The sequence below is a fragment of the Cheilinus undulatus genome, linkage group 1 (genome assembly GCF_018320785.1).
Source record: "Cheilinus undulatus linkage group 1, ASM1832078v1, whole genome shotgun sequence".
Lineage (NCBI taxonomy): Eukaryota > Metazoa > Chordata > Actinopteri > Labriformes > Labridae > Cheilinus > Cheilinus undulatus.
In genome coordinates this window covers 38,219,859-38,235,775 of record NC_054865.1, presented here as the reverse complement: position 1 = coordinate 38,235,775, position 15,917 = coordinate 38,219,859, and the positions used below count along the sequence as shown (strand labels likewise).

Below are 15,917 nucleotides of genomic sequence, written 5' to 3'. Positions count from 1 at the left end.
ACACAAAGGCATACCAGCACAGCCATGAAGTCCAAGCTCACTGTTGTTTACCAGCATTTGCCCACACACTGGCACATGCACACACATCCACACGTTCACACTGTCACATCACAGACACACATCTCTGTCTCTTCTGAGTAGCACTGTGGTCAGCAGACATGCAGGGCGGAAGGAGAGAGAGAGAAGCGTGGCAGCAGGAGGTAGGTAGGTAGGTAGGTAGGTAGACAGGCAGCAGCAGTAGCAGCACAGGAGGTCAGCCAGGTCAGACTGAGCTGAGCTGGGCCGGCTCACGGAGCGTCCGGTGACGGTTCAAATGGATACCTTTGGTTCTGAACTGGCCGGTCCAGACTGTAGAGGTTCTGGCGTGACGCTCTGAGGGGTTAGCTCAGGGGTGGGTCTCCTAAGGGAGCCAGCCTCTGGGTTGGGGCTTGGCTGCCTTTGGGGAGCTGCAGGAGCCTCGTCAGGGCTCAGACCCCCTACAGTTTTTACAGTAACGTCCACAGCAGAGGGCACTGTTTCTGCCAGGGGCTCAGGCTGCTGGGGGGTGCTAGGGACGGCAGCGGCCTCTGCTTTCTGTGAAGTGGTTCAGAAATGTTTAATAACACGCGCTGACACACTATGGTGCAGTGCTAACAAGTGCTACTTCCTTGACAGGCCCTGAACAACGCCCACCTCTGCCTTTAACAATAGCTGTAGATCAAACGATGATGTGTGAGAGTTAGGAATTAGTAGCAGGACAAGTTTTCATTTTTGGAGTACACTAATTTGTTTTAATGCTATGGTTACAATACAGTAGTCTGTTTCCCCTTTTATGTTAGTTAACACATCATTAGACGACAGACGTTTAGCTTGGGGAATAACAACAGCCAATCGGTTTTGATAAATACATTTCACAGGTACACTGGATTAACACTGGCATTTCCAACATGCAAATAATACTGTTTTGTGTCATATCGTCAAGTCCCAATCATAGGTGAAACAAAGGTAGGAAGTGCACATAGGTGAATAGTAGAGTACTGGTACAGACACTTAGACAAATATAAGTTTCTTTTACCAGTGACATCAGCAACAGTCACACCAGTAAGACAGCTTTTGGTAATACAGAGTACATGAGTAACAATAAGACTTATCAAGTACTTCTAGTTTTTAAAAATAAAAAACACACACTCACAAACATCAATCAACAAACACATAAGGCAAATTGATAGAATAGGATAATAAATATAGATCTAGATATATCGTATATATAATCTTTATATATTGCAATAAATACCTGACCACAAAAGGTGTTACCTCCCCACTGATATTGTTTAGTAACAGTAGATAGACGGAATAACTGTAAAAATGATAAAGTGCCTTCAATAGCGCTTCCAGAAAACTCTTCTAACGCACACCACGTCCTCCAGACAACAGGGAAGACGTGCAGCTCTCAGAAACGCTACCTGCTGCGGCGATGGTGCCTTGAATCCTGCCGGGTCAATGCGGTTCAGGGGGTCCGGCTGCACTGTGTGTGGGTAGCCAGCGTAGCCCGGCGGATCCTGGATGACAGGCAGCTCCTCACGTACAGGCTCAGAGGAGCGGGTGATGGCAGGCTCCGCAGGTGGACCCACATCATCGTTCAGTGTCTCGTCCAGTTCCTGGTCGGTATAGGCCCCGCCCTCTGTGTCCGTGTCCTCGTAGTCGGAGGTGTGGCGGCTGTCAGTGCTGTACATGGAATACTCACTGCCTGGTGCCGACAAGTAGGACAGGCGGTCATCGTGGATATCCAAGTCATCTTCAGCTGCCCCATCAGCCTGAAAAACAAAAAGTAATGCATGATGTGGAGTATGAACAGATCACTGGCAGTGTATGTGGATGTGTTTATTTAGGCCTGTGAGTTTCTTACCTTGCCCTCTGAAACCCATACAAGCTGGTTTTGCTGCTGCTGGATTATCTCTTTTAGTGCTCCAAACCAACCGTCATTCATGTTGTTCAAGTTAATGGTGGCTAAATACACACAGAGGGTAGAGCAGAAGATAATAAAAATATCTCTCCAATCAATAAGTGATTACATGCAACAATCATGCTTAAAATTTCCATCTGCGCACGCACTTATGCCCATTATTTCTCTGCCACTATGTGTGTAACTAAAGGCTGGTGTAGACTTCACAGCCTAGCTACACTACATGTAATATCCTGACCGCTGATTGTACGCTGATGTCACCACTGTCTCAGTGACTGTTTGCAAGTTCACAGATCATTAGGGGATGCAAGCCAAAGAAAGTGAATCATAGAAGTGCTGTATGTGATGCTAGTGGTCTTTTGCTCTGACAAGAAGAAAAAACAAAACAATAAACAACTTTGGTTTGGATAATGGATTATAGATAACAATTCAAAACTCCTCCATCTGTACTATCAACAGGAGGACAATATGGACCGGCTCTCCTTCAAATAGAACTTGAGGTATAAATGTGATGAAATGTCAAGAACGCTACTGAATGTATACATAAATGTCCAACGGGGGAAAAACTGGGGATTTGTTTAATGTCACTCTGGTAATTGATGATACAAAGATAAGAGAAAATGCTCTACTCAGGTGTCAGGATTCATGTCGTTGACAGGGTGTCACATTAGATACCAATGCAAGAAAAATTCTGAAATGCTAATCTTTTTTAATCGTGGTTGTGGGGCATCGTTCCCAACGTTCATTATCGGGCCTGAGTTTTGTCGCTGAGCTGCAACGTTACAGTGGGCCAAATCAGGCTGAATTCGTGCAGTCTGATAACCTTGGAAAGCAGATGGTTTCGCCCGTTTCCGTGTTTCTCACTGGTGAATCCATCTTGCAAAGTTCCGTTTGAACAGTTTGGGCCCGGTTAGAAAGTGACAGTGCCAATCAGTGTCGAGGGGCAATACTTTCGGCGCGGCAGACTCGTGACACAAGAAAGTAGCATCAAGAGGCTGGTCCAATTATGGCGGAAGACATTAGCATGGATGCTGGTAAAGGGCAAGTTTTATCAGAACTTGATGACATTTCTTCATTAAAAGAAGAACAAAGAACAGCAGTGAGTTTCAAAAATGGCCAAAGGCATGTACTGACATGTCTACAGTTGCCATGGTTCACGTTATGCAGCTCTTTATTGAGTTTCCTCCTCAGAAGCGGCGCACCTCAGCAGGGACTATGACATCATGTGTTTTGTTGCTCTGATTGGCCCGTAAAGATGTGACACACAGAACGTTTATCCAATCACCCTCCAAGTTATGTTTTAAAGGCACTGCCCTTTCCCAAACACCATCTATGGAAGGTTTTCCAGATGGATGAGTGAAACAAATCCATCTGGTGTGTCAGGTTAGTAGTCCGAGACGGTCTTGTGTAATGATTTTAAAAGTATTTCATATAATTTCTACCAATAAAGCAAAGCTGGCACAAAGAATTTAAGTTCATCTTTGCTTTTTCTTTTGGATAAAATATGCAAATAATTAATATCTGCTGAAAATTTTTCACTAGAGATTCACAGATTGTGAAAATCAGAGCAGATACTGATGTTTAAAGTTAGAATTTAGCTGATACCAAATCTTTTTTAATACTTACTATGGTGTAACACCTCTAGCATGTCAACTTCTTTCCTAACATGAAAACAGATCGGTTTGTCCAAAAGGTCACCTTTACTGCCTGTAAAAATCTCTTATCTGATTCAACAGCTACACACACCAGATGCCAATATAAAACTGATTGGACACAACAGATTAACACTGATATCTGATACCTGTTCATGCCACATAATTGGTCGATGGCCAATGTTTGTAAACTGGGCCAGTATCAGTTGAAACCGACATTAAGCCAGTTTATCTGAGCATTCCTACCTGTAACTTTATATATTCTCTAGTTCCATGTGCCACACTTTAAATATGTTTTCTAGCTGTTTTAACATCAACATGAGATGGAAATTAACACTAAGACTGACACTGACATAATCATGACATGAAAACTGTTGTTTATGAATATTATCATTAAGCGTTAAGTTGTCAATTATGTCACTTTAATGCAAAATTGACATTGTTCGATCCCTTTTTGCTTCTTTGTAAAGTAAGGTCAGGCTGTAGCCAACTGCCATGTCAGTCTTATGCATACCCCTTCAAATAAAGTTCCTCCAAAAGCAATCCAGGGAATAAAGAGCACATATGCACATAGTTCTGATGGATATAAGTTTCAGTTGTGAACTTTTGTGTTTGCTGCAAAGACTGAGTGTTAAAGAAGAGAATGCTTTGTAGGAAATCTTTATTCCTAACAATGCTCCTGAAGTATGGTCACTGGAAACCCCTTGACAGAAAGACTGCTGGCTAAGAAAGGGACCTTGGAAACTCTTTAGCGACGGCTTGTGCTGAACAAGCATCTGTTAAAAAAAAGAGTGAGAAAAAACAACTTGACAGAAGCATCCCTCCCTCCCTGTCTCCCTTAGGACTCACTGGTGAAGAGGTGGTTGTTGTTCTTCCTCAGTTTGAGAGCTCGTTCATAAAGTTTTCTAGCACTTTTCCTGGACTCAGGGCATAGGCGGGTTCTCATGTTTTTCACACCCTGCTTGGTGTCTGGGTTGAGAAACACCACAATTGGATACCACTGAGCATAGTTCAGACGGTCCACTGCATTAGGAGTGATGTCCAGCACTGCATGCTTGTCCTTAAAACACAAACAATAATAATAATAATGATGATTAAAACAAAATTAAAGCACCACTGTGAGAGTAACTGTTCTTAAAACGTGAGTAATTTCCTTCTGTTGAAATGGTAAAACCGTGTCTAGCTGAAAAACATTATCTGAAGCTAAATGCACAAAAAAGAACAGTACACCAGGGGGCAGCAGTGAGCTGCTTATCTATCTCTGTGGCTTGCTGCCATCTTTTCATTTCAATAACAAATCTGTCAAAAGATGTTTATATTGCCCCCCTTTCTCTGCACAGTTAACAAGAGAGCATATCTAGTTTGTCTCACCCGATCAATGATCTGCTTGATAGTGTGCAGTCTGATAATGCCAGAGCTTTTCTGGTCTGTTCCTGCATCCCTGGGTTCACTCTCTATGGAAGACAAACAACCAGAGTTACTGCATTATATCAGCACGAGACAAACAACAACAAACACAAGCAGTGCCCCAATTAGACATCCTTGCAGCGTGCAGTTGTCGACTCCCATAAACAGAGCCTCATAATCAGCTCCATACAGGAGGACAAGTGTATGTTTATTACTACAGCTGGATAGTAAGGAAAAGATGAGGAAAGCAGCCAATTCATGCAGAAGTTATCAGGTATTTAGTGAAGATTTGGGGAAAATAAATTTTGGTGTACAATGATTGTGTTCTTGCAATGGCATGTGACAGTATAAAAAATTACAGTGCAGGTAACATTGACATGGAATATGCACAAACAAGAGCAGAGGGGTCATTTGGCATTAATGAGAATACAGTCTCATTATAAGCCTCAGGGATTTAAGCAAGGATGTGCACAGGGGTTTATGATTCATATAAAGGTAAGCAATGGTTTCCTGCCTAGACACAAAAGGTTCAAAAGAGGGCAGTCATCTCATCAGGATGTTTAGCATAGCTGAGATTAAAACACGTCAGAAAAGGTTTCATTTCTGGCGCCCTAATGGGATCTATAATCTAAACAAATACATTGCTCTAGACTACCTACACACATTTTTTAACAGAGCAGATAATTGTAGCCATGCAACAAGTCAAGGTTCAAGCGTATGCAGCAGCAGATTAAAAATTCAATGTCAGGGATTCAGTACTGTCCCTGTTTATATAAAATTTAAAGGCTTTGTTGAATTATGAAAAGCTAAACAGACACACAAACAAACCACTGTTAGCACTGCATTACATACAATACGGTTGATGCTTATGCAGTGTACCTTCACTGCTGTGGCAGATTTCATACTGACAAAATAAAACCCCTGATTTTTGACTATTTTGTAACAATTAAGCCTTAGGAGTCCAAAATATGAGTAAAGACAGAGCTGAAAATTTGAACACAGACTGATTTTCTTTCAGCTGATTCATAGGACTGTTGTCAGAGACTGTTTTGTGTTATAATGAATGATAATATGCGCATTTTGTGATCAACATCTAAACTACTGAAGACCATTCTTATGAGAAAAGTCTGTTTTGGCTTTGGAAATTTCTTCCAACCATTGCAGGATGTGGAACTTGATTGGCAAGACAAGTTTTTGAAACCCCAAAAAACTTAACATTTCTGGTTGTTACCGCATCATTTTAGAATTCTGTTGCAAAATTAGCTGGAAAGCAACTTCAACTTTTTAGTTTTACTGACATAGTAACTGCACAGCTTCACATGCTGCCTTGCGCTCATCTTTCTGCATGATGCAACCTGCTATCAATCGGGGAATACCACTGAATGTATTTGTAATATCCATGAGTCAGGTCCGACATCAAAGGTGGATAAAAAATACTTTTTAATAGTCTTTATAATAATGTTTTTGCAGGTTTCACACACCAAAACATGTTTTTGCTAATTATGATGACAAATCTTAATTTACTGATCAAGTGCTATTCCCCACAACACATCTATTTAGTATACATAGATCAGCTAGCCACAAACACTTTCTTACAGAATATTTCCCATTCACTGGATAATATAAACAAAAAAGTTGATTCACTCAGTAACATACTTTCCCCTCCTTGTTGCTGCTGTGTTTCTGAAAGGAAAATACAATTACACAAACAGCACTGAAGTTATGCAAGTACAAAACAATGACTGGAGCCTTTTTTTTTTTTTTTTTTACCATGGGTGTGTAATAAAAATGTACTGCATGTGTTGGTGCAGTTAATATCAACAGAATTCAGTGCTGAGTGTATACATAAATAAAAGAAAACACTTAAGAAGCCTAAAATCTTAATACATAAAGAGGCAATAGGGGAGGGCCAAATTAAGAAATGCCACACTGCTTCGAAAAAAAAAGGAAAATATAAAAAGAAAAATGGGAAAAGGAAAGCTATCAAAAAGAACAGAGGAAATGACCAGCTTACATAGGCATATTTTAGAATTGCAATATCTAAGGTAGTAGATTTATATTCCTGAGTTTCGCAGGATGTCATAAATGTAAAAAGCCAAAGATAAAAAAATGTTTAAAAGAATTTGAAAGGCTAGTTTCTGCGTGTCAGTCTTCACAGAAATTTAAACAACCAACATAACTGTGTCTATTCCACTAGTAAATGGACTTAAAGAAAATATATCTTTCAAATATATGCCTCAAACATTATGTTTAAACAACAAAGACAAAACAGTTTATTTTAGTACTAATACTCTATCTTTTCATAATAACTCTTTCATCATTGCAATTATTGTGAGATCACAAGAGTTTATTGCTCATAAACATTTAGAAGGTGCATGTTTATTTTTTATAATAAATGAAGGTGAAATACTCAGATTCCTTGCCTAAACACGCTGCTTGTTTATCAATTCGGTAGAGTTACCTGTATATACTAGAGCAAGAAGAGAATTAGGAGCAGAAGTATTATAATTCTCTGTTCACTGGAAAAAAGGGAAGGGTTGATTTGGGAAAAAAATGGAACTGAGGAATGAATTTTGTCCTCTGTCTTTGATAAACCAATCCAATCTTGGTTAGATGAGCTAAAAATATATTCAAATTTCCCAGAAGCAACAGCTTAATGCATCATAAACACATGACCACGTGAGTATAAACAGGGGTTCCAAAGAGTTCCAAATAAGGGGGTTTTGAAACTAGCTAACAAAAACTAGCTAAGGTGTAAAAAAGCCTTAGCTTCAAAAATGTGTGACTTTCAGCTACATAAATGTGTAAGTCTGTTCTATTATCAGGAATATAACATAAAGAATGGAAGTAGGAGCAGATGGAGAGAGTGCATTATTACTTACTTGCTAGTTCAAAGATGTCTGGCTCCTCCCTGGCCAGTTTTTCTCTCGCCACATCTGCTATTGGCCCGAAAATAACCACAGGCCTCAGGAACCCAGCTGCACCAGAACAAGACCATGTCATGGAGATAAAAAATGGTTAGTGTGCAAAACTTAAAACCACCACACTAAATAACATTGTACATTTCTGTCAAAAAAAGTTATATTTCAGCCAAAAAAGGTAAGACCTCTAATGCAAAACATACAAAGTAGAGGAGCATAGAGAGGGAAACTACACTGTGCATTAATCTAACAGATAACCACACACTGATTAATGATTTAATCTTGGCCTCTTCAGTCTGCAACTGTGTGCATATAGTTTCCTATAACTACCTTTGCACATGTCCTCCTACCTTCCCTCAGCACCACCCTCTCGTACGCAGGGAACTTGGTCTGAACTGGCTGAGCAGACAAGTCTTCCCTGCTTTTCCGCAAATTCCTCTTGGAGCTTCGCAATCCTCTGAATCTCCAGAAGTCTGCTCTGTCGCCCCCTGGTGTTTTTGGGAGGGTGTACTGCACACTGGATAGCTGCTCAGCTCTGGAAAAGGGAGAGTTATGGCAGCTGTCAGGTCTTCAATTAACTGTGTAATACTTTAGGTTAGTAGCACTAATTTGGTGAGAATAATTTATTTTGTAATATTGTATTCAAACTGCAATGCCACTACACAGTACTGAGTTAAAAGCAGGATTAAATTCATGGTTCCATATCAACTACTTGAAAAGCCTTATCTTTTTTATTTCTCATACTTACTGCACAGCAAAATAAAAGAGTATCATTCTTTTATGCACTTATTATAACAGACAGAGAGAGAGAGAGAGAGAGAGAGAGAGAGAGAGAGAGAGAGAGAGAGAGAGAGAGAGAGAGCACAGCAGTGATCGATAAAGTAAAGTGTGAGTGCTGGTAGTTACAAACAAAACTGTTACCGTAAAACACCAAATAATAGCCCGGGCGTTTATTTGTCTCAATCACTGAGCAGACCAGGCAATTGTTTGGGACAGGCGGCTATTTGGAACAGGCGTTTAATCCTTTCTCACAAAAATCTTGCTTAGCAAAAACTGGAAAAACATGGTAAATTTAATCAAAGTATTTATTTAAACCAGTATGAATATCACCTTTACATTTTTAAGACAAGATTACAGTACCATTGTTATACTGTTGTCTTCTCTAAACACTTTAAATATTGGTAAGGAACTAAACAAACACAAAGTTGACGACAGTCTAAAGTTAATGTCGTACTTTTTATTTTTTGGCTGCACCAGGGCATGGCACTGCTATCTCACTTGAGAAAACGAGCAAAGGGACAGGTGCCCCAGCGAATGAGGTGGCTAGTACTCGCAGCCAATCAGGCTCAGGTCAGAGGAAGCGTTCCTATTGGCCGCTGTAGCTTCCGTATCTCAGCCCAGTGAGAAATTGATTCAATGGCGGAATTACAGCGGTGTTCGGTCCTGTGTAGAATTTGTTCATGATGAGATGAAGTGTTTTCTTGCCTTTGATTTGGCCATTGATTTCAGTGGAAAAGCAGAGCAAAATCACTCCATGAGCGCTTTGCCACCGTAAGTATTCAAGTATTCAATTCTGCGGACATTCTCACCCACGAGGAGGCATGTAAAGAGAGGGGCGGAGCTACAGAGCTCAAACAGGGAGAAGAACAGGAAGGGAGAGGGAGTTGGGAGTTTATTCTATACGGTTCTCATCTCATCTCAGTCACATATTGGAGCTGTAAATAAATTACACCCGGTATTTTTTTGGAACAGGCATTTATTTGTCAAAATGCACTGCCACACCCGGTGGTTAACTGGGACCCAGCGATTCTTTGGTGTTTTATGGTATGCAGAGAAACGAGATGTTATTAATAAAATTAGTTTTGCTCTAAAGAACTTACAAGAGCACTGATATAAATCTGAGGAGGAGCAAGATTTTTGTTTGACATCTTGTAAAGTCACGTTGTGTCTTGGTTGCATTCTGCAAACAGTTTTATTCAGTGGCCAGTATAAATGTTTTATTAAGCCTCTTTAGCATCTAATTACCATAACCAAGTTAGTGTCTGTTTCAGACAGAGAACAGAGGCAAGAGACTGCTGTCCCCTGGTCCCTAAAAGTTTTCTCTTAATCCAGGCCTGTGGATTTACTCAAAACAAAGTATACCAAGTATTTAGACCACCAGCAAGGGTGCACTAACTTAACTGTCACCAATTAGGTATATTCAGAAATAATGTGCAGGCTTTTATTTGTTTGTTTTCTTTTTTATCAACCAATCTATTGTTCGATGTGTGAGGGTGTAGTATCAGTGAGCCAAGTTTTCTCCCTAGATTTATGCAGATTTTTTTTTTTAAATGAAGGCAAAAATTAGCAATATCTGGATAACTTCATTCATTTGATCCTTTCAGATTCATGAAAACATCTCTTAAAATATGAGAAAAACAACTAAAACCTAAGTAAGTCAGTCAGGAAGTGAGGCAGTGGGCCTACAGGGGGAACAACTCATTCCAAGTTGCTTTGGGTAACAACAGTCTTGCTTTGATGTATGTTTATGAAAAATATTAGTGTATCCTCAGTGATTTTATGGTTTTATTTTTTATAAGACTATCCAGGGAGACAGGTTTAACTTGGCCAAGGAGCTGAGATCTACTTCACCATGGTTAATGTATTTGATAATAATGCCTGCAGCATGAAGAAAGATGTCTTTTTGTCCACAGGACAGTGAGGAATCTCTCTGTAAACACTGCTGCAGGCTTGTGAAAGCTGTAGAGATCTGTACTACATATGGTTCAACACACCGGTCTCTCTAAGTTCTCATAAACCTTACAGAGTAGATCCTCATGAAACACTTTACCTAACACATGGGATGTGTTAAATATGCCCTACTTTGAAAACACTCGCAATGTTTCACAGACTGTAACAGAGAAGCAAGACTAATAAGATGATAATATGTCAGCAGATTAAACAGGCTGCTCCCAAATCTATCCATGCTACTCACAGACAACAACCGTTTTCTATTCCTTTGCCTCCTCCCATGCCCATTCAGAAAGTGCCAGAACAAGCTGCTCAGGTATTGAAGGTGTGATCTGAAACCTCTCTTACCTGTTCTTGTTGGGGATGATGCCCCTTTCTACTTCCTGATGGTTCTTGCCAATCCGGATAGCAAGCCAGGAGCCCAACTTGCCATTGTAGAGCGTGTCTACGACTCGGAAAACCTCGCCCTTATTAAAGCTTAGCCCGTATGGCGACTCCTTTTCATATTCAAAATGTGTTCGAATGTAGAAGGAGTCACCTACGTCTGATTCCACTATCCTTCGATATACTAGAAAAACAAAAAAGACCAAATTATTCTGGTTTTTAAGTTCACTGGTTGACATAGTACTTTATATTGCCATCGCTCACCATCCTTCTTCTTCTGAGCCAAAATAGTAACTTCTTCTCCTCTGGGGAGGTCCAGCAGGAACAGCACAGCCTCCTCCCGGATGATGTTTGCAAAGTCCACGTTGTTCACCTAGAAATTCAGAACAATGAACAATAAAAAATGAAGACACAGACCAAGTGAAGGTCTATTTGACAATCATACATGAAAGAAAATTATATCTTAAGTTATTTTAGGCAAGCTTCACACTTATGCATTTTTAAAATTGCATGCTAAATAATTTAAAATGTGTTGCAAGCTACTGGATCACAGTGTAATCACCTCTTGCTTTTACATCTTAATAATTTCTGTTTAAAAGAAGACTGTATCACTCTTTCACTCTTTACAGGATTAGAGGATAAGGAAAGAAAGTTTTTCCTTAACAGAAGCAGGGCAATGCATTCCCCCTACAACTGTGCAGTCTCCTTCTCGTCTCCTACTTCTTTCCCAAACACAATAACCGCTGTTTATTGACTCTGCTTGAGGGGCAGCAGGGGAACCAGAAACACATGGGCTGAATCACTGAATCTAAGAAAGACACCTTTATCCTTCCCAGAAAAAGGAGTGTTTGACGTCTTTATCTCCACTAGCACACCATGACCAAAGGAAAATCTTCTAAAGATGGAAAACAATGTCCTGGAAGTCTCTTAGATGTGTTTGTGCAGGAGGAGAAAAACACACAGGCACAAACGCAGGAGATATACTAGTATGCTGTGGAGTGGAAGGAACACAAGACAGAGTATATTCATTTAGAGAATGAGATAAGATAATGGACAGCTTTGTTTATCAGATCAATGAAGTCCATAAATTTCAGTGTCACAGGGGAAATCTTGTGTGTGTGGTTTATTATTCAGCCTCTTTACACAGAGCACTTTACAAAGCTGCACAGATGCAGCATTAAACACAGCAGGTGTAATCCTTGGCTGGCGAACAATCATGTCAGAGTGGATCCAACAATGACATCAAGAAGGTTTCCATCATCCCTCCAACAATGTTACTCTAGTGTTCAGCAAAACAGACAGTCAACTGTTCCAAGGTCAGAGAGCTAGAACGACCTCTATTGTGTCTTCACATTGGAAACAAGGCGAGTTTTGACACGGGGCTGGGCCTGGGATGACTCATGCACTGACAGATACATTGTACTGTATTCCCAAGATCTTTTTACACAGAAATAAAACTATTGTGATCATGGTCATTCACTACTGATTACCTAAGTTGGTGTAGGCTGCTACTGCAAGACCATTTTGACAATAACAGCAGATGTTCTTCCCATATGTGAAATAAAAAATAGCAGCAATTAGTACCTTGAGAATACAAATAAATAAAATAAACAAACTTGAACAGAAAACTTTCTTAAAAGTCCCTCTAACACACTGAAGACATGCTTCAACTAATCACACACCAAAATCAAACTCTCCTCTTTGGTCACAAGCAGTCTATTCATCCCCGAGCTCACTTCCATTGTGTTAACAAAGGCACAGACTCAAGTCTCAGAAGGCATCTAGTTTAAGGAAGAAAACCATTGCTCACCCCTAGGTTTTGTATGCAGCAGATTTCTCCCCCACCGATGCCCATTTTTCAACCCAGGCTGGCATATTTGATAAATGACAGCGCAGCCTGGGGACATTTTTTCTTGGAGCGCTTTGACTGACGGTGCAAAGAAAGGACAGCCTCAGCTATAAATAGTCCACTTCAGCTGTGAAACCCAACTCAGATATTCTTATCTCAGTTTCCATTTTTAGCCACACTTTAAGATTTATTTCTTGAATCCAACTCATGTAATGCTCTTTCCTTTCAACCCACTGCACTGCTGCCTCTTTGATACTCTTGCTCTCTGACATATCCGTCATGTACATGCTCACTTCTACAATCTGGTGAAGCATATACTGTACATGGCAAACAGATCAACTTTCTCATGCAAAAATGTAGCTGAAAAAACTGGGATTCTCCTGCATTAAAAAAAAGCCTGTTCATCATGTTACACACAGTTTGAAAAATAGGTTAAGGTAAAACAATTCATGTTTTGTAAGTGAAGGATTGCATACCCTGAGAATCTGGTCTCCTTCTTCCAGTCCCTCCTTAGCTGCAGGACTGTCCTCCAAAACTCCAGCCACAAAAATTCCCACATCGTTTCCTCCCGCTAATCGCAGACCCACACTCTCTCCCTTCTTAAACTTGACCAGCTTCATACTCGGCCTGCAAACAAACAGAGGTGGACAGGTTGAATAGAGCCAAAGAGTGAGCAAATCAGGGTTTTTTAAAATACCATCAATTTAAAAACACAGGAAGCTTTACAAAAAAGCAGTCCATAATGTGACAACAAGGCAAACAACAATTCCTGCAGATTTTTGGGCTAAAAATGAAGTAAACAGGAGATACAGAATGCTATTTTCTCTGACAGAAAATCAAGCTCATGTCTAATGTACACATTTCCAAGCAGACATTTACCTGAGGATGCTGTCATCATGAGCGGCACTGGGTACAGGGGCGTCAGAGGGGCTTACAGGCAGGTCAACATCAGGCTGACCAGGTTGTGCATAAACTGGCTTTGGTTCTGAAACAAACATAATTAACTAACATTTATTATCAAGTATACACTGTATGCAAAGAACAAATAAATGAGCCAAATGATGGAGAAACTTGAGGAACTTTAAAATGTGAAAGAAATACAGCGTGTCCTTGCAATGTAAGGACGCTTCTGCAATTTTTAAGCTGATGCCCCATTTCTATGAAGAGGACCAAGACAACAAGGAGCTTGACAAGGCACTCAAAGTCAGAAAAGCAGATTTTCTTGATTTTCTTCTACTTTTCACACTCAACAGAGCTTGTTAGCTTGTTTTAACAGGGGAAGATGGTGGTGCATTATTAATACCCGTATCTGTGATTGAAAGGTTCTGGTCTGACTTGTGTCAACACAGAGGCAAAAATATTCAGCTCACAGCTGTCAAAAGCTTGTAAATACAAAGAGACACATGGCATTCCCTGCCTCCAAAATAAAAGCACAAGATGTCACGTTTTTTTTTTTTTTTTTAATGGAAATTCACATCAGAAATGTAAATATTTACTGGATCCAGTGTCTGATGCTGGGTAATGCCAAGCGATATCTGATGCTATTAGCTAATAGGACAGGCTGATAGCCTCAATCCACATCATATTTTTAGATAGCTATTTGTTCTGTAAGACACTCTTCCTCTGCACAGTTTAAAAAAAATACACTCCTCCATGGACAATAATGTTTGAGTTTAGAGTAAAGATAATTCTTATCCCTGACTGTTGGTGAAGAAGTCACAGTTTGTTTACCAGTTATTTGGCTTTATGCACAGTAGTATAGTTTCTACATATGAGGGAAAATTGGTAAAGGGTAAAAGGTTCAGTACCAGGCAGCGGAGGTAACAGTTTGTCATCTCTGGAGCTGGCCTGGTCGCTGGCCTGTGACAAGACGCCATCATCAGAGCTCTTAACTGGTGTGGACATGGCCCCGGGTTTAGATATGCGTTCCTCATCTCTGCTGCGATGGCTGAAATTAACAAAAATAACAAGTTCAATATCATTCAATATCAGATGAAAGCCTGAATCTAGACATTCCAGAAATTCCTGAAACATCTTTGCTCACACTAATAATGCATAATAACAAGTGTTCATGTGATTTTGCCACGGCTGACATCGACCAAAAGATACAGACATTTAAATGAACCCAAAATGTAAAAGCATAGACAAAGGATACAATGAAAAGGGTATGTGTACTAAAATGTATAAGAAGGGGAAGACATAACATAAATGTAGTTGGTTTTGGTGAGGATTTTAATTCCATTGTTTATGTAGTTAAGAAAGTGAATGGCTTATCACACAGTTCACAAACAGAAACTTATATTTAATTCAAATCAGCCAGACATGGTTTATTCATATTTTCTTTTCTCTTTCAAGTGAAAACCCCATTTTATCTAGTAACCTTTCACATGAAAGCCTTCAGGCAAAGAAAGAACAATAAATCCACTAATATAAACTCTTGAGTTAGGATACATTTCATTCCACATTCCTGTTTAACCTGGCTAAAATATACAAGTGAAAACTGTGTGTTTTAGTCTAGTATGCCAAGTCTAACAGAGTAGAAAGGGCTCTGCGGCTTAAAACAATGGTTGAATTCCTCTGTGGTCACATGACTGCCTGCTGGCACGGTACTTGAACTGTTTTCAGAGGCTTTCCTAGAAGAATGTGAAGGTGCAGGCTGAGCAACCAGCCCTGTTGAGGCAACTTCACCCCTGTCCATTCTTTCTCTTTTGCCCATGAGAAATGAAAATACATAGAAAGTGAAGTCACCCACATTCAAACAGTGAAGCACAATGAGAGAATGCAAACAGGCAATGCAAATCAGTTGACACATATGACTAATATCAGGGGTTAAACCTGTTGGCTATGCAGCTTATTCATCATATTTTCCAGCACACCAAGGCTTTCTCGAGCTCCCTGAATCTGTCCACCAGCTCACACTACAATTCACAAATGAATCTGATCTGTGCTTTGTCTTATGTCAGCAGAGAGAAGTGTATGGGAGTTTGTTCTGGAGGGAAAAGTGGTAAATGAGTGCTGCAGCCTGAGGAAAA

The 15,917-nt window shown here is 40.1% G+C and overlaps 1 protein-coding gene across 8 annotated transcripts in view; it reads right to left on the bottom strand.

Annotated features, from left to right (window-relative positions):
• tjp1a (tight junction protein 1a) overlaps positions 1–15,917 on the bottom strand; it is a 69,961-nt gene that overhangs the window by 11,744 nt on the left and 42,300 nt on the right. For 4 of the 8 annotated variants that reach the window (XM_041783808.1, XM_041783848.1, XM_041783857.1 and 1 more), the window contains exons 9-21: positions 14,694–14,833; positions 13,765–13,870; positions 13,362–13,512; positions 11,301–11,409; positions 11,001–11,220; positions 8,273–8,457; positions 7,884–7,979; positions 6,658–6,684; positions 4,966–5,048; positions 4,444–4,654; positions 1,886–1,986; positions 1,443–1,793; positions 322–573 (exon numbers count right to left, since the gene is read on the bottom strand). In XM_041783808.1, the coding sequence (XP_041639742.1) occupies positions 322–573; positions 1,443–1,793; positions 1,886–1,986; positions 4,444–4,654; positions 4,966–5,048; positions 6,658–6,684; positions 7,884–7,979; positions 8,273–8,457; positions 11,001–11,220; positions 11,301–11,409; positions 13,362–13,512; positions 13,765–13,870; positions 14,694–14,833 (2,032 nt within the window). The remainder of the gene's footprint in view (positions 1–321; positions 574–1,442; positions 1,794–1,885; positions 1,987–4,443; positions 4,655–4,965; positions 5,049–6,657; positions 6,685–7,883; positions 7,980–8,272; positions 8,458–11,000; positions 11,221–11,300; positions 11,410–13,361; positions 13,513–13,764; positions 13,871–14,693; positions 14,834–15,917) is intronic. The other 4 variants (XM_041783829.1, XM_041783840.1, XM_041783868.1 and 1 more) reach the window with 1 other exon arrangement.